Below are 19,353 nucleotides of genomic sequence, written 5' to 3' on the forward strand. Positions count from 1 at the left end.
TTTGTTGGCTGTTTGTTACAGATGTGTTAGAGTTGGCTAGGTCTCCTCAGTTTTTAACTCAAGAACCAACCAAGTCAAGACTGCCCAGATCAACAACAAATTTGAAGTAAAGTCAGTTGAAAACACCCCATGCACCATTTATCATTGTTCAGTCTCAGGAAGTTAATAGAAACCGCCAAACAAGACTAAGCTGTGTGTCAGACAAATCACCTTGATCACTGACATTTGCCCTGCTTAACCATGCCCCCCCCTCCTGTAACACTTCCCCTTGCTAGACAGCAACAAGCAGAGAGTGCTTGGGTTGTAAAGTACGGAGGTACTATGTTTAGGGTCTTCTGTTGGCATTACTCAGATTTACAGCCATATTATTAGTTCCAAGCCCTATGTATGTGCTCTTCTTATAACCCTTAAACCTTCAGGAAGAACGCTGGGAGGAACAGCTGTGCATTTGCAATAGACACAGCTTTCGTCCAAAACTCTTATTCTTGCATACATTTTTAGAATTGCTTTGCACTATAATTTAGTTGCATTTATATGTTTTTTTCAATTATTTCTCTTGTTAGAAGTATGCTAGATTTGTTATCCTTCATGAAATTTGGTCTTTTTCAAGATATGCATTTGAAATTTATCCCAGTCAGCCCATCTTTATTTTTTACAATCTTCAACTGACTGTTTTGTTCCCCACAGTATTGGAAAGATTCTGTAGCAACTACTACCTTACCTTTCACAGTATCAATTCAGTCCCATCCTCATTACTGTTTTGAAACTGCCTTTGTTGCTTTGTTTTATGTTAAATTTTTTTTCCTTTGACGTAAAGACACCCAAAACAACATCTGCCAAAGCTAGACCCACTTCCACCCCAAAACGTCCCTCCTCAGTAACAGCAGCCCCCTCGAAAAAAACCCCGGCTTCCAACACACCTGGGTCCTCCACTAGCAGGCCCTCAGTGCCCACTAAACCCAGCACTGCAGGAGCTGGGGCCACCAGGCAAAGGGTAAGTCTGACACAGGCCTGACCTCCAGCGCTCTGGAAGACCTGTGCTCTAGTCAATCCAGGACTGCTCTCCCCTGCACCTTAAAGCTTTAATTGCCCTGCCCTCTGTATGCTTTGCACTGACTCTGTTCCTTTCTCTACTTTATACTTTTCACCTCCAGTGACATCAAAGGCTTGGGCTAGGCTTCATTAACAAAAGTAGACTGCTTACTGTGTAGCTTTTTCTTGTAGGTTTAAAGCTATGGATGTTAAAAAGAAACAACTCGATAGGAGTTGGTCAAAATTATACTGTTTGTCCAGACACTCTTTCTATTCCCTGCTGAGCTTTTTACAAAGTCATATTGGCATATGTCATATGTGTTAGTCTTTACTCTCTGTGTTCCTTCTTGTGAGAAGGAACGAAAGAATTGAAAGCCCCCGTTTTTCTATAAAGATTGTCCAATTCATACGTAATTAACACGGAAATGACCCCATCTCCAGTTCCCACACATTATTGCTACTGTTTTGTTGAGGAAAAGATAAGTGAAGAAAGTAAGACATGGTCATTGAATTACTCAGTGACTTGTATACCTTTCGTAATCATTTGGACCACCTCTGCACAGCCAGTATGGGTGGGATGCAAAAAGTAAAGATACCCCCATGTACAAACCTGCTTCGTTTTAGGTTCTACATATAGTGTCTACATATAGTGCCTAAACATGTATTAATGATGATAAACATGATTCCTGAATTTTACTTAAATCTAGAATTTCACTTGTAACTGAAATAAAAAGAGGAGGAATTCAATCTTGTGGTATTTGCCAAAGTGTCACCTGAAGTGTTTTGTTTGTATTTTCAGGCTGGTGATGGAAAGACTCCGAGTGGTGCTAGACCTCAGGCAGGTGGGACCAAAATCCCTGCCAAGGCTCCCACTCAAACAGGTACATTCAGAATACTTGAATATTACCAGCCAGCTTGTTCTTTTGTGCAGCTGACATACGCAGTGTAACTAGGGGTTGTATTTTTCAACTTAAACCAACAGAAGCAAAATGAAAAGCACATGTTGAGAGGCTAGGGAAATTTGGCAGGGTACAAGCCCTAAATGTGAACTACTATCTGTGTCTCATTTTTGGTACTTTTGTGTTATACAGCTGCCTCCAAGGAAAAGAAGCCTGGAGCTGCAAAAAATGGCAAAGGTAAAGAAGCCATTTCAAAAGAGGTGTAGATTGCCCTCCACCTTATGGGTGAGCCGTCAGTCAAACACCTTCCAGTGACAAAAATGGTATGGGCGCTGTGGGTTTGCATTAGCCGTGGTATTCCCTCTATGCAGATTCCCCCAAGACCCCGGAGCGCAGCGGGTACAGCAGCCCCAGCACGCCCAAATCCCCATCCAGCCGTACCCCGGGGCAGCCGCTGGCTGTGGCCAGCAAGGAGGTGAAGAAGGTGGCGGTGGTACGCACCCCACCAAAGTCCCCCGGTTCCCTGAAGAGCCGCACGCCCGCTCCGCTGGTCCCCATGCCAGACCTGAAGAACGTCAAGTCGAAGATTGGCTCCATCGACAACATCAAGCACCAGCCTGGAGGCGGCCGGGTAAGAGCATCTCTCGTTCTGGCCTCATCCTGTCTGCCGTGTTGACCGCCACCTCACGCTGGCGTCTTACGCTTTCAGCCCTACTGCGAAGGGCATCAGTCCGAAGCTCTAATCTGTGTCCAACTCTGAACTCTACACATGTGGCTGGTCTTAAATGTGGCTAGTCACGTCAGTGCGTTAAGACACAGTGTGCAATGTGCAGTGCTGTCCACGCATACAACATCTGTCAACATAAATTTAACAGGAGGGTTTCTCCCCATTTTCTCCCCTCCAGTTTTCATCTGGGGGTATGGAATAGAAGGAATTACTGTCATCGGATGGACGGCACTCTTGAATACTGTCACGTGTAATACCTCAGACGGTTTGCAGCACGTTGAAACTCTGTTGCCCTGAGAAGCAAGGTTCTGACTGCAGCATTGCTGCTTGGGGTTGCTTTGAAGGATAACACCGTCTCCTCCTGCCTCTGCCTCTTTCAGGTGCAAATACTTGAAAAGAAGATGGACTTTGGTAATGTTCAGTCTAGGTGTGGCTCCAAAGACAATATCAAGCATGTCCCTGGAGGTGGAAATGTGAGTAACTAGGGGATGAAATTTGTGGTTGTGAGTCTTCCAACAGTGTTGATCATCAACCCATTCCTGGATAGAGCTTTACACATTCTAAGCCATACGCTGCAGATTGAACACAATAAAATCACATACGGTGGAGCACTCAGGAGTATGCAACCTCAGATAAACTAGCAGCTGTTGTCAGAAAGCAAAGGCGATTTGATTTCTGTAGTACACTGCGTCTTCAATAAAGTAATTAAGATCTGAGGTGAAACAAAATGCTCAAATACAATATGCAGGTGTAATACCATACCTAATACCTAATCCTACAAGCCTTCTCCCAGAGAGTTCAGCTCTGACCATTGATTAAGTTTGATTCAAAGACCCTCCTACATTGTGGAACAACTGGACCATTGAATTTAATAGCATTAAATGGCCCATATGGCATCCAGACTAGAGAGCAACACAGTTCCAGTAGGACAGGGATTCCCCCACCCCTAGCAGCCCCAGTAACCTGGGTGCATTGGCTTGATTGAAGGATAACACTCTCTCGCCCTCCCTCTGCCTCTTGCAGGTGCAAATTCCTATTAAGAAGATCGACTTGTCTAATGTTCAGTCTAGGTGTGGCTCCAGAGACAATATCAAGCATGTCCCTGGAGGTGGAAATGTGAGTAATTAGGGGATGAACCCACTGTGTGGGTTTTAGTCTGCCAAAAATTAGGATTGATACAGCTCTTGTCAAAACTTTAAGGATATTCTGGCCCGTTACACACCAAGTGAAGTGTTATTGTCGATGTCAAAGGTCAGTGTGGATTTTTCGGGTTAGCAGTTAGATACTACTAAAGTACTACAACAGCATAGAATAGGCAGTTCCTCTCCATATTTTTCATATGACAGAGCTTTGAAATGAAAAAAGGAACCAAATAAATTCATTTAATATTAATATAAATTATATTAATTAATATAAAATGCACTCGTATAAAAACTGGTTAGAATAAAAGATCAAAATTAATAGCTATATGGTGCATAGATGACACATTCAAGGTGATAAGCATTCAAGATGATGTTCAACATGAAAAACATTCAATAACAGTGCCATGTTTGTAAGACAGATAAGGTGCATGAAAAATAATTTCCAATGAATCAGGAAGTAGTTATGACACTGCTAAAACATCCTTCAGCGAGTCTCCAAAAATGCTTTTACAGTTAATAAACAGTTAATAAACAAAGTAAACACCAATATCCAGTAAAATCTTTAAAAAAAGTAAATAATTATTATGGTGCAACAAGTTTGCTTTAACATGCTGATATTTTTAACTAAGTCATAAATGAGTTACGATAAACATGTAAATTCATATGGTAGTGCTGTCCTCAAGAGACATAATTAATGCTTCAATGAAGCATTATCATAAACTTTTATGAATGTTTTGATTTGCTTGCCCAATAAGTGTGATCGGCACAGGTCCCTAAATTATGTACATACATGTCTTGTTTTCTAGCCAAAAAAGTGTATATTGCTATAGCAGTTCTTACTATAAATGCAGGTCTTCAGTAAGGGTCAGTCTCTGACTGGCCCCAGAACCATTTTACACTTAAAGCAGGTCAATGCTGCAGTTTCTAATTGAAATTTTTCTGTAGACATATCAAAATCCTTATTCAGTTTTCTTCATTACATATTTCAGTTGTTCATTTCAATACCACAGTAATTCAAAATGCCAAAAAGAGTAAAACAGAATATGACTACATACCATGTAATATGAACAGAATCCATTCCTTGTAGCTGTTTTTTACGGTAAATATCTTTTGCTGCCAAGGATTAGGAGTAAATCACAAAGTCCAATTGCTTCTGAATAATTTGTGAAATATTAAGGCCCTAACTTTCAGATAAAGATAAACAAATATGGATCATAATTTCTTAAAATTGTCTCTTTGTTTGGGTAGAATATCCTTAAATCTTTGGCTATAGCTGTTCATCCAGTCCTCAAGTCTAACATCTTAAAGCATTCAATTCTCTGGCATTTGGCTCTGGCATTTTTAAATTTGGACATATCAATTTCACACATTGCTGGCTCTCGCAAATGTCTTGCTGGTTCTGCATTGTCAAATCCCAGATATGTTATGTCCTCCTCTCTGCTTCGAACCCTTTCACATCCTTTCTTGAGTGGAAGCTCAGAGAATACACACCTGCTGTTCCATCCAGCAGTAAGGGTAGTACATTCCCAATTCCCTGTCTCCACTTGGTGTTGTTTATGCCGTGCTGTATTGTAAACCAGTATCTATTAATGTGTGACACTGCCACATTGTTTGATTGTTTAGCAGCCCTCCACTTCAGTTAGTCTCCCCTCCCCACCCCTCAGTCAGCAACAGCACTGCCAAGGTAAAAATCCATCAGTTCAATCAGTCAATGTCCACTTCACCTGAGGGCTTTGGGTAATACTCAGTGAAATGCTGTCATCATTAAATTCAGGCTTTGAAGGAATCACGGCACACTGTACAAATGTGAGAGGGCATCAAAAGGCATATGACTGCATTATTTAATTTGCATTCTGAACCAACCCAGGCACTGCAAGCCCAGCACTTTCCACAGGTTAAACAGGGGATTTGCACTGTGAACCACAGACACAATAGTGGTTTGATCACTGGATGATTAAACATGTGCAAGAAGCCTTAAAGCATTAAAAACCCTGACTCCTGACCAAAAAATGAAATATTGATTTGAATGCTTTAATACCAAAATTCCAAAAGGCAGACATTTAAGAAGGTTTGAAATCAATTTGAAATTTGAAATTTCAAAATCAAATTCTTTTGTTTTGTTTTGGATGAAAACACAAGCGCATGAGCACCTTTCTTACAGAGAGAAGAGCATCCGTGTCTCTACTCTGTCTTTGTATGATGTGTTTGTTTCAATGCAAGCAGCCGTGTGACACCCACTCTCTTTAACACCCTAGTGTTCCCTGCGCCCTAAATTATACTCTCACTATCCGATCTGTGGATGTGATCTGGAACTAAACATTCAAGAGTGTCCATTGTGCCATGTCTTACCTTGCATGGTGTGACTAAATATGTTGAGTATAACTGAACCCCACTCATCATCAGTGTCTCCATTGGCCAGCAGCAGGGTCTCTGAATTGGGTATTGCCATATGTTTGCAGACCAGCCAGGCAGTCCCCACCTCTCTCCCCTAAACTTGACTTTTGATAAGCCAGCCAGCTGGTCTGCCGGATGTGGTATTTACCCCTCCATGGACCCTACCTGCTGCAAGTGTAACTGTCCTACTGGTCCCCTCCTACCCCCTCACTCAACCATTACCAGTAGACATTATGAGGTGACATGCGACAGCATCATGGAGAAACAGCACTAACATGCCGTTAAAACTAAGATGAATACCTCTTGATATTTGTTTTCCACTCTTAAGAGAGCCGATGATGCTTCTGTGGTGGTGTCCGTTGAGCAGAACACAATGTGCTTGTCTTATGCCTCATAGCTCTGCATTGTATGGGGCGGGCTATGAGTTATCGTGGTAGACTCTTGGATCTGAGCAGAGTGATGACCTCACTCTCTCTCTAGAGAAAGAGAGACTGAGAGCCCTTGTCTTGTGCCGTGAGGCACCAGTTGGACCCTAACAGCTTCACCCCAGCGGCTGTGGTGAGGTAATGCAACTGAAGTTGCGGTTAATGGAGCTTTGTTCGGCTGCACTGGCGTAAAGTTTTCACATCAATGCTGATGTGTAAACTTTGTGCGTGTACACTTGCATTCTCCCACTCTACAAAGCTATGGTGTTGCTTCTCAATCAGTGAGAATGGGAAAAATGGCTTCGAGATGACAGTGAATTTCAGCGTGAAGAGAACCTTTGTCTGGTATAGCAATAATGCATTGGTGTCACTGGAAGTAAAAGACTGCCTTTTATTAGAGGTCACTGACATTGGGGGCGGGGGGTTGGGCGGGTGCTGTGGTGTTCATTTAATGTATCCAATAATGAGGGATACAAAAAAAGAAAAAAAAAAGTGTTAGAAATCTTCAAACTAGGTGAAGAAATGTATGGCGACGGCATATTTCCAAGGGAACACAGCATGTTTTTGGGATTCTCTGGTAAGCTGTGTCTATATGCCTCTCTCACCTGTAACAGACAGCACATGTTCAGATATAAAATAAACATATAAAAATCATCCCCTGCAATAATCCATGTTTTGTGATATTGCTGTCACCGTATTACCGTACACCGTATGTATAACTCTGTTTACATTATTTGATATTAATCAAATTAAATTCAAACACAGTCAAATGTAAAGTTCTGAAAAGGAGGGAAAACATCCACTTCACTTATAGGTTGCATCTTAATAGTGAGTCTGACTATGTTAAACAGAACAGTAAGATGCTCATCAAAGTTTGAAGGCTTACTGGTCTGGAATGGCACCAGTAACGGTTAATGAATGTGCAGCACTCTCATATATCTGCTGTTCTGTTTTCTACTGCTCTCTTTGCATGGTCAATGCCGTGTCTGGCTGTAGATGCAGGCTTTTGTGCTGTGGAACCAAAAGAGGCGGGGCGGCTGTTCAGTTATGGCGCCAACAGTCACCAGCGGTTGTACACAATGTCTGGACGCTTGTTTTTGGCATGCTGATGAGTGTGTGTGTGGTGGTCTTGAAGTTTCTGAAACACCACACAAGGAACTATAATAAGGCTTACAGGTTTTAAGATGTTTTCATAAGTGTTTGTGAGGTTGGCAAAAATAACCATTTCCTTCCTATAAAGAAGACATTGTACATCTAACCTGTAGGCCCTGGGGTAATGCATAGTGATGATATATCTTAAATGTCCATTATTGACCAATATTAATATTGGTATCCATTCTAGTGAACTTAATGTGACCAGTTTCTGTTGTGTTTGAGTAAAATACAAATATTCTAACACAGTACAAGTTAGTAATGAAAGGTGCTGTTTTGGAATAATTGTTTCTTTGCTTGGCAAACAAAATCATGTTTTTGATGTCTTGAACTTTCATGAAACATCAAAGAACAATCCAAGAGATCGCCAAGAAACATTTGTCATTCACATTTTTGGTAGATACTTTTTGGCCTTTTTTACTTGCAGTTCTGATGACTGATAAGTTTAAAATCAAACAACAATGCTTCTTCATTTACTGTAGCTTGTCCATAAGCAGTCTCAGAAATGCAGTCAAAATCTCATGGTACAGAAGAAAACATTCTTCTGATTCATGTTGGACTACAAAACTTTTTTTTGTTCTTTTCAGTATTTATCAAGATCATGTTTAAGTTTTACTGACAAGAGGTATTTGATATTGTTGTTTTTTAAGTCACCTCGTGTTTTTACCTTCATTAATATCACATCACCTTGTTTCTTGCCACCACAATAGAAGGCACATCGTCTTCTTTGAGGACAATTCCTGAGGCAAATGCAGTGAAAAGAAAGTCTAATTTGACAGAAGCCACTTTCCCCACAAGCCCATAGGTGTGTTAAAGAATAACATGGGCATTCCTGTCAAGCTTTGCTGTAGCACTTTCAGCACTCACAGTTGTTGGTGCTCTTAATGTAACCCTGTTAAATGAAATATGCAATCAAAAACCTTTTGTTCTATTGTCAACCTTACTTACTTCCTATTTTTAGTTCAGCATTGTTTCATGTTTTTCGACAGCTATCTATACGTATGTGCTCCTATGGTCTGTCATTTTGAAACTTTCTTTTTGTTCTGAAGGAATTTGTCATGGTGGAGAGAAACTGAACCATGTCTACCTCCCACAACCAACAACAAAACTAATGGGCCCATGTAAAAAGCAAATCCTAGTATCCTTGCATGTGTCATGCCAGCTCATTCCAGATATATCGGGGTGTTCAGTCGCGCCCAGTCTGACAAATAACACATTGCTGACACATTTAAATTTTTCTTTTTTCCTGCTCAGGTTCAAATTGTTCACAAAAAGATTGATTTGAGCAATGTGCAGTCGAAATGTGGCTCTAAGGACAACATTCACCACAAACCAGGTAATGTGAAACCTGTACTGGTAACCAGTGCTTGATTTCAGTTTTTATTCCTAACAACAAGATGGAACTGTCTGATGGGTTACAAATTATACTGTATTTGCAATTGACTAAAGGTATTGTGTTTACACTGCATTCCACAGAAAACACTGGTAAGCCATTGCATCTAGCTACCAAGTTAGCTATAATAAATAAATAGAGAAGTAGTCTAACAGTGCTGTCTTATCATTGTTCATGCTTGCTTTTACAGTAGCCAACTAGCTAATGTTGCATAGCTAGACTACTCGTCAACTTATCAATGACATTTTATTTGGGCAATTGTTATGCAAAAATGTTGCTTAGCAATGAAAAAAAGAAATCTTCATTTTGTTGAAATTTACAAAAATATTTCATGTTCATTGCCATCAACAATTAGCAAGCTTAGTCAAATAGTCAGCAGTTATTGTATTGGGGCTGATTTGTTGCAAAAAGTAGAAGCATATTAGAAAAGTGAGTGCAAATTATTTGCATTGCTTTACAATATACATGCAAAAAATAATATAGAAATGAAAACAAATGAATCAGTCAAATAAACAAACCGACAAACAAATAAAACAAATGCCACATTGAAGAGCAGTGCCTTCTGGCTTTCCTGGTGCTTTCTTCTGCTCAACTGCTTAGTGTATTATTCTGTTTTTTTATGGCTTACCTTGTTTTTTTTACCTTGTTCTTACTTTTGCTTTTTGTTGTATTTAAATTGAATCTCTTTTACTTGCCGATATATCTGTCAATCACTCCTATTAGGCAGACATATCAATGGTGCTTGCTCAGCTTACAGCGGGGCATAACTGTTGCTAGCTAGCGAATCCTCCCATCATCCGTATGTTTGCAGTCTAAATTTGGCAAAAAATACACATTGTAATGCAATGCAAACAAGCACATTGTAAGGTAATGTCTCTTTGGAATTACTTTCTCTTTGCGATTTTACATTGGATTTTTCTTTTTGACACTAACCAGCCTTCCTAGTATGCCCCTGTGGTTTCAGGGTTAAGCTGACTCATAGTCTAGAAGTATGTATACATTTTTAGCTCGTATTTCTAGTAAGTTGTCATAATTTATTCTGTAAATTATGCAGACAGTTATCCTATTAAAACGGAGGAGGCAGCATAGCATCTTACATTTAGCATCTTAGATCTAAATGTATGCCTAAATCTAGCTAGCTCTGTTGTAATCTAATCTTTGTGAAGCAGTGACTAAATTTGTGCAAGGGAACCGGTATAATTAAAGTGCTGACAACTATACCATATCTTCAGGCACTGAAATTATGTTACATGGTTTCAACGTCTTTGTCTTTCCCTAGGCGGTGGCAATGTTGAGATCAAATCTGAGAAGTTGGAGTTCAAGGTCCAATCAAAGGTTGGCTCTCTTGACAACATTGGTCATGTGGCAGGAGGCGGGCAAAGGAAGGTAAAGAAAAAAGTTGTTGAGAAGTTAGATTAATCAAAAAAAAAGTCTCAAAGCAATGAAATACTTTTTACATGATGCATCATGCAGACCATTATTATCAACTTAAAATCTAAATGTAAATGTTTAATGGTATTTTATTTCTATGTAACACAAAAAAAAGCCTGCAATGATGGGTTTATGCTCAGAAAAGTCTAAAGTGGTGCCTTTAAAGGCTCTCTCTGGATGACTGGAGTGACTTTCCAACACTTGGGCATTGCTTTCCTGGCACAGCTCTTGTATCTTGCTTGGCAAACTGTAATTCTAGCTACTGCAAAATAGCTTGCAACATGCTTAAAGGCCTCCACAGGTTTACAGTTCTATTTGGTATTTATTAAGTTTATTACTTGACAGAGATATAGCCACAGATACAGCTACCAAACCACAAAACTAAGTGTATCTCCTTACTGAGTCTTCGGGAGGATGGTGATGTAACCAACAATATTCCTAGAAGACATTTCACACAACAGACAGTCTGTGTTTACACTCTTCACTATATGGGTATGTCCACATTTCAAACAGATTGCCCACTCTTAATCATTATACTGCATTCTCTGGTCAAAGGGTGGGAAAGGTAACCCCCACCTACAAGCCATACACCAAGCCAAACACAAAGCTGACAGGCAAGAGAGATTGCTGTGGTCTCCTAGGCGACAGTGGCTGCCTCAATCCCCACCTCCCTTCCTCCCCCCTTCTCTTTCTTCTCCACCCCCGTGTGTGTTTGGTGACGCTCTGCTGGCCTCCTGCTTTCTCTCGCACAAGCTAACTGAGCCACAATGAGGGAACCTGGGGCGAAGTGGGATTGCTGTGCATATTTGATGATGGAAGACAACAAACCATTTCCTTCATCCTTCCCCATGTTTACTGTAAATACTGAGAAAACATGGATGACGGGGATCATGAAATTAGCTAAATAAAGATGGGCACGTGAAAAGTCTGCCTTCTTTACCTCACGGGCATTATTGTTCCGGTCATATTTTGAACATTTTTTTCCCCTTTTCACGCCTGCATCAAAGTCTTGTCCTGAGGGCTGACTTGTGCCTCCAGTACGAGCTGTGCTGCATCCAGCTTCTGTTTCCTTCTCCCGCTCAAGTTTCATTCATTCATTCCTTGGCCTTCGGTTCATTTTTGTTGATGTTGACCGCTTTTTTGTTCTGTTTGATTTGTGTAATACCGACACATGTTTATCACCTGTGCGGGGGGGGTTCATCTATAGACAGAGAAGGGGAATGAGGCAGAGGGGGGCAGTGGAGACACCCCCCTAAACGGGGGCAGTCTCAGGTCCGTCCCCAATGACGGCTTACCACAGTCCTCTCAGACCTCCCCCTGTGAACCCATCGTACCAGAAGAGCTTCCACTTGTAGAGCATGAGGACACCAGTAAGTACACCCCCTCCATCCCAACCAGCCCCTCCTCTGCTCACACTCCCTACAGCTCATGTCCTAACTGGTTCATGTCTGCCATTTGTTTTCAAGGTATCAATGAAAGAATATCCTGATATTCAGTACAGTTATAGAAAGAGCCGTGTGTTGCCCCCTATGCTCCCCATGTTTAATATCACTTTTTGAATTGAGAACCGAGGTAGTTTGTACAATTATGTGTAGATTGACAGCCAAAAATATGCATTTTAATCCATTTTAGATGGTCTACAACATAGCAAAGTGTGCAGAAAATGAAGGGGTCTGAAATTTTTCCGAAGCCGCTATATGTGGTGTTCCCATTGTCCCGTAAGAATTTGTACATCTGTATTTTTCCATTCAGAGTTGGCTAGCTGATGTTTTTTAAATTAAATTACAGGCATGCATTTTCTTGTGAACATGCTTAAACTGCCAGCTTTCTTAAGGAGCATCATATGAGTTGTTATCTATGAAAAGATTGTGCTAAGGTTTCATAAGCTTTAAAAAGGCAAGATGTCAGCTCGATCAATTGGCTGCAATTCATTTTCCAGCTCCAGCAAGTCAGCTGTCCACCATCCTATCCCTTGGTGGCTTACCACTTTAAAACATCATTTACACACACCTCTTTTGACTCAACAATGGATAACAGACTGTAATTGGTGCTGTTGTGTGCTTGTTCACATGCATATATTAGATTAGTGTTATCCATCTGGAGCAGGAGTAGGACTTACTTATGTGGCAGGTCACACTGACAGTGGTAGTTCTGTGAAGTCCTAGTTGTGCCAACCTAGTTCCAATGTGTGCGAGTTTGTTTTTTTCACTCTTAACAACATCTGTTGTATTAATCAAAAAGAAGACCCAGTACGTATTTATATCATACAACAATCAGAAATGGCGCTCAAGGTATCTATATGTATGTATTGCTGATGAGCAACCAGCTGTGTCACCGTACAACCACAAATACTAGTAGTCACCACATCCTGACTACACGTAGTTAATGCTCATTTACATACTAAGGTACTGAACCTTGCTCTAGTTGCTTGCCTCCTGTGGAGTCCAATTATACTTTATGTTGACTTGACTATATTAAGAATAGAAAGGAGACAGGACAGTATATAAAAACTGATCAGCCAATGTTAATAAAAGTGGCTGCATTTCTGTTTAAATTATAACTATAAAGAACTTCAAGATTACACTGACTTGAAGTGTATAGAAATCCAGTTAATTTGTCTAATCAAGATAAGATGAGGGTAGCGCTATGGAAGTAAATTCAAATCTTGTTTGTACTTTAGCTGAACCCATACATTAACTTACTATAAGCAATAAGAACTTGGGAAGTGACCCCAATGGCACCTGTTTTAGGTGGTTCCAGTAACTTTTTTTTTAAACTATGTTCAGCAAAAGCTAGATGATGCACCTTACATGGAGAGATTAGCTCATGCGACATTCAGTGGGATATTTTGTCTTGGTCAAGTCTTATCTGACAGTGTCTTTTTGACAGTGTTTCCCCAACCACCTCCAATAGAACCTTCCATGCACTTCAATAATAGTATTATATGGCCAGTGTTTCATCATACTGTACCATGTCTATTGCAAGTTTTTCAATAGATCATAATAGTATAATAAAAGAATATATTTTGAGCATCTTTTTAACATACATATTTTATCTATAAATATTACATACCAATTTTACATCAAATATCATTTTCAATCAATGTGAAAATTGCTCTTGAACAAATGCTGTGTGTCCGTGGGCTCATGCGCACTAATTAAATATTTTTTTGCAGCCACAAGAGGGTGCCATCTTACTTTTGAATCTCAGCCCTGCACATTTTTTTCTGGAGTGTTAGCAATGGTCTGTTTAAGTTATATGTATTCAAGTCCTATCTGGATTAAGTTGGTTGTTCAGAGGTCTATTTGTGCTGGTAAAAATATTAACTGTTTTTGGACCCAGAAAAATGGTATAGCTTAACAGCTTAACTGAGATAGCTGCCCCAAAGTTGTGTATTGTATGTGCCAGGTGTTATGCTGCATAAATGCGGTGGATATTTAATTTTCCCAACTGAACAAAAAAAAAAAACTTAAAGCCCATGAACTATCACGAGTTTCAAATCCAGTGGCATTTCCAATTAACAGTCCAATGAAATGGCTAAACCAAACAGCGGGTTTGGGCCCCAGGTTCAGGGCTGGTCAACGCTGACATAGAGGGTTGTTGGTGCATTGTCACAAACCAGCTATAGCCCAGAATATTTTAAACCTTGCCCCGAATATTTTTGCCGTGAAAAAGGAGGTGTTTATAGCAAAACAACAGACAGACTGTGTAACAGAGCGGAACTTGACTTGCAGTGTCCGAAGGTGTGATAATATTTATTTATTATAAAGGTAGATATAACCTCCCTAACCTACCGATACTGATCTCCCCTCAGAAAAAAAGACAAGCCCCAGGCAAACTTGACTTAGCCCCTGATCTTTTCAATAGCTAGAAATGCCCCTGTCACAAACCCAGCCATTTTTAGCCACATGTGACGAACATTTTTCATCTTCTTCTACAGATTGAGACACACAAGCTGTCTTTCCGGGAACAGGCAAAAGCCCGCACTGACCACGGAGCGGAGATCGTCTACAAGTCCCCGACTGTCTCTATGGACGGCTCGCCCCGTCGCCTCAGCAACGTGTCCTCCTCTGGCAGCATCAACATGACGGATTCTCCGCAGCTCTCCACGCTAGCTGACCAGGTCTCCGCCTCCCTCGCCAAACAGGGTTTGTGATTCCCTGTTCCCCCTCACATGTTTCCCCCCCTGGGAACAACTGCAGTGATGATCAGAAAAAAAAGTAAAGTCACCTTGCCTTCCCACCTTACTTTAAACAAGTCTCTGGCAGGATATCCTGACTGGGTAAAAAACTCAGTCTGCCTTTCACCATTATTTTGCTGATTGGTTTTTGGGGCATGATAATTAGAGCAAAATCTAAAAATAATAAAACAAACAAAAAAAAAACAGGTAAATGAACAAAAGATATTCACTTCGATTCCCTTTGGAACTTTTAGGACGCACAGACCTTGTAGGTTGTTTACAATGTATTTAATTTATCTTAAAAACACACCATGAACAGAGTATTGCCTTGAAGATGAGATGAATACATACATCCTTATGTCTCTTTGTTGTCCTGTTGTGACTTTTTTTAACCATTACAGCTTGTTTTTGTAACAAATTTGAGATGTTTTGTTCTGTGCCAAGTGTGTAAGAACAACAGGCACGTGCAAGTAACCTAATATTCTGCAAAGTCAAAAATCAGTAGTCATTTTAGTGCTCTAAATTTCAAGTCACAAGACAGAGGATTGTCACAGGATTAAGATGAATTTCATTTAGGGCTAAAACTGCACAAGAGAAGTAGATGTTAACCGTGTTTTCTTAAAAAAAATGTATGTTGACAAAATGTACTAGCATTAAGTTTCTTATTAAAATACATACTTTGGTTCTCTAGTTCAGTTCCTTCAGGACAAAAGCTAGGGATGGTCTGTGGTATCATACCCGACTGTGTTGAAATTCAAAGTCAAATTCTGAAATCCCAGTATGATAAACAAACACAAAAAGTAAAATAACTACTAGGTACTAGATGTGATGCTAGAGTGATTGCAGTTAGCGGTGGCTGCAGAGGAAGGTGTATTCACATAGTTCTCTGAACATCTTACTAACAGGTTTCATTTGGCTTTAGGCATGAATGCCTGTAGCCACCTATTGCTCCCCACACCACTGTAAAGTGGCAAGGAATTCTTGGAATGTCTTTTTACGATACACAATTTCACTATCTAAGCCCTGGCTTATGTTGATTCTTGAGTCAACATGTACATACATAGCGCACAGGGCTTACAAAACAGACACTGCATGGACACGTATAAGCTGTATAAACTTAATTTATCTTATTATTATGCAGATATGTTTTTTTTCCAAATGGCAGAACAACATTAAATCCCTTAAAGAGTTAAAGTAAACTGCAGACCACATCGATGTATTGATATGAATATTTCTCATGTTGTTTTTGATGACTGACAAGAAAATTCATCTATGATTTGAGGTTTTTCTGTGCTATTCTACAGATTTCAAACTCACACACAGGGTACCAGAAGGCTGGAGAATTCACAGTGTAGTGCCAATCAGTCATTACTGTCTCCTCAATATACAAAGTTGTTAATGTTTTACAGTGCTTTTACTCCGTGAAAACACCATTTTCACATCTGAAAACACCATTTTCTGGGTTTATTATGTGATTGAAAAGTGTGGAATTGTTATTGTGAATGATGCATGTTCCAGTGTGAGTTGTTTCAGATTACGGAGGATACATTTCCAGAGATTGGGAAGGTGCTCATATACTTGCCATTTGAGTCATACTCTGAAAGAACAGTAAAAACCAAGCCCATTTGAGTGAATCAGGTACATGGACAAGGGGAAAATGATCTCAATTGTAGTCCTATTCCCTGTTTGTTTCCCTATTCTGGTTTACATTTTTTTTAATGCCTATTTGTCATTTCATGGGTCACTGTCTGTCCTTATTTTCACATGAATGATGAAATGGAAAACAGACAGGATGCTCTGACTTATGGGCTTATATTGTAAAACTGATGTCCTAAGGTTTTTTCCTTTCATAGTAAGCCCCATAATTTGTCTTTTATGAAGGTTTGAAAGGCGTGACCTTCTTCTGAGAAGTCCTACATGGCTTCACATTTGCTGGTAAACACCACCATTTGAGACTGTGCAGGGTGATAGCAGCCCAGCTGTACAGAGTATGAATCCACATCAGAGTTACAGGGTACCTGCTACAAAATAGCATGTGGAGGGAGCTGATGGATGCAGACTCTCATTTAGAAAGTAGGGAAAAAAAATGTTGCGAGGATGTGATGATGAATCCAGAGACAAACGATGGTAAGCATAGGCATATCTCACTTTTCATTACCTAGAGCCCTGCTTATTGACTTCCCATGACTTTCCCTGCATGAATAGAAAAGATAGACAAGCACAGTAAGTGGAACCCACCCCCTTCCCTACTTGCTTTCATTGCTGTGGGTATACACTGCATATAATGAAGATAAAAAAACAGATGCTTCACACATATCCAGCTTGTGTTGCACACCATTTTCTAATCGTGTATTTGTGGATGTGAACCGTACCTGCTATGGAAACCTGATTTAACTGTGCCTGCTGGCAGTCATAATTCTATTTCCTTTTGTCTCAGCTCTCTTCTGTAAATGCTTGTCCGTTACCTTTCGTTTTTAAGGTAACACATCTTTCTCACAATTTTCCATTGACTGACTTGTTTAGACATGAGAACCAACAACAGCAGCAAAAAGACTAGAACAATTAAAATAGCTTTCTCTTAATCAAAACCAAGTGTGCTAAATTGTAACATATGTGAAAATGAAGAACTGTGTGTTGCATATTGAACTGAAATAATCTTAACAAGAAAAAAAGTGTATGTATCAGTCCGTTAATGTTGTTTGATGATATGATGAATTCATGTGTAACTGCCAAACCTGAGTGCTCAATGTGATGTAAATATTGTCGGGGACAAAATATTCAGTCCAATCCTGTGAGAGACAAGAGCCCCGCAGTTTGAGCGACAGATCTGAACCCAAACTGTTTTGCCTGACTTTCTGCCAGGGGGAGGTTAAACACTTACAAAATGTTCTATTAATTCTTGCAGCACTCTCTTCTGCGCAAACGCCATCCTTTGAGGCTGGACACACTTGAGTATTACCCTCTCCCTCCGACTCTGTCACAAAGCACTGGGTTCAGGTCTGAAAGAAACACAGATACGAAACATCAAGAAACAGCATTCCATGCCATTTCGCACAACATCCCATAGTTTGGCGCAATGTTGCTCTTTTGAAAAGGTCCGAGGCAAAAAGGTTTCCAGAGGGAATCACTTCTCTTACAGCCAACTACTACACTTACTTCGGCATTGCTTAGTCTTTAGTAGCTATGCTCCTTGCATGCTCTTCAAATAGAGTTTACAGTACATGTTGCTACTTGTTTTTCCCTAGTACTTCCTTTGTATATCCCGTATGTGCTACTTTATTAGACTCTGTAAGTAGCAGTAGGAGGAAGTAAAACCCAAATGGCAACCCTTTTTCTTCTTGGTGGAGACACAAAGTGTAACGTTATAGGTGGCGTTAAAGAGTTATCCAAACTATATGTTATGTGTACATGTTTGGCTCCTTTAAAACTATTGCCAAGGGAGTATTACATCAATGTAGGAGAAGAAGCTTGGAAGACAAATTTCCAGCATGCAACAAACTCATCTGCATGTAACCTTGTTTCACTCACTGGTAGACACCAAGAGTTCTGAATGATATGGATGGTTGTTTCTGTACTGTCTGTGTAATGTGCATTACTGAAACAAGCAGCAGGAGTAGGCATGGTAGTTTTCTTTGTTGAGATTTGTTCAAGGACAGGGTAATTTTCCAGTTGAATGCTGTCATTTAAAAAAAAAAAAAAACTGGTCTGGAAAGAGTGGGTACTGTGAGGCTTTTCAGTGTTGTAAATGATTTTTTTTTTAGCTCTCGCCTCCTGATTGGAAGTCTTGGAAAGATATAGCAGTTCCAATCTCATTAAGGCCTTTGAATTCTTTTCAGTTTCTGCTCAATTCGCAGAATTATTTTTTCGCAGTTCTAACTCTGGCTTGGCAATTGTGATTGTCCATATTGTTATTGTGCGTTTTATTAATAAATGGTTTACACTGATATTTGTTGCTGTAAACGTGAATTTCGAAATAAAGTCTGTATTAAAGTTTCGCTTTTTTTTTTCCATCAGTCCAATAAACACCCTCAAATTATGTAATATGTGAGCCACGCAATACGACATGAACTTTTCACCGCAGACTAGGCAAGGCAACAGGTCATAATCTCACTTTAGATTCTGGTTCTAATGGAGAGAAAAAACGACTGATATAAAACATGAAGGGACTTTCAGTACCCCTACAACTTTTTTACTGACTCCGAATTGTGGTCCCATCAAAGTCCCACCACTCAAAAGAGAAGCCTGTAACACCACATGGACATCTTTTTAATGGCTCGGTGGAGCAGCTACAGGCACATCTATGAAGTGCCAAGAGTGTTTCTTTCATCTAGAGGATGAGAACTTGGGCCTCTACTCCTTTCCTTTTATCATGGTGAGCGGAGACAGACTACTCTGATTATAAGATAAACACACTGCAAATAAAAATTAGGCTTCTTTTTCATTTTCACTTACCATTTTATCATGAAATTAAATTTGAATTGATTAAAAAACTCACAGTACTCAGGCAGGTTTTAACATGAATGGTTTTAATAGTACTATATACAAAATAATTTCTCATTTGACTCTGTTAACTGCTGC

General features: G+C 40.0%; 1 protein-coding gene across 6 annotated transcripts in view; it reads left to right on the forward strand.

The window, feature by feature from the left end:
* mapta (microtubule-associated protein tau a) overlaps nucleotides 1-18,662 on the forward strand; it is a 41,123-nt gene extending 22,461 nt beyond the window's left edge. For 2 of the 6 annotated variants that reach the window (XM_036523643.1, XM_036523653.1), the window contains 9 exons: nucleotides 818-994; nucleotides 1,832-1,913; nucleotides 2,124-2,168; nucleotides 2,303-2,562; nucleotides 3,039-3,131; nucleotides 3,682-3,774; nucleotides 9,026-9,107; nucleotides 10,444-10,550; nucleotides 14,536-18,662. In XM_036523643.1, coding sequence (XP_036379536.1) covers nucleotides 818-994; nucleotides 1,832-1,913; nucleotides 2,124-2,168; nucleotides 2,303-2,562; nucleotides 3,039-3,131; nucleotides 3,682-3,774; nucleotides 9,026-9,107; nucleotides 10,444-10,550; nucleotides 14,536-14,751 — 1,155 coding nt within the window. In that variant the 3' untranslated portion in view covers nucleotides 14,752-18,662. The remainder of the gene's footprint in view (nucleotides 1-817; nucleotides 995-1,831; nucleotides 1,914-2,123; nucleotides 2,169-2,302; nucleotides 2,563-3,038; nucleotides 3,132-3,681; nucleotides 3,775-9,025; nucleotides 9,108-10,443; nucleotides 10,551-14,535) is intronic. The other 4 variants (XM_036523670.1, XM_036523661.1, XM_036523679.1 and 1 more) reach the window with 4 other exon arrangements.
* Nucleotides 18,663-19,353: the final 691 nt, after the last annotated feature.

Source organism: Megalops cyprinoides, chromosome 1 (genome assembly GCF_013368585.1).
Source record: "Megalops cyprinoides isolate fMegCyp1 chromosome 1, fMegCyp1.pri, whole genome shotgun sequence".
NCBI lineage: Eukaryota > Metazoa > Chordata > Actinopteri > Elopiformes > Megalopidae > Megalops > Megalops cyprinoides.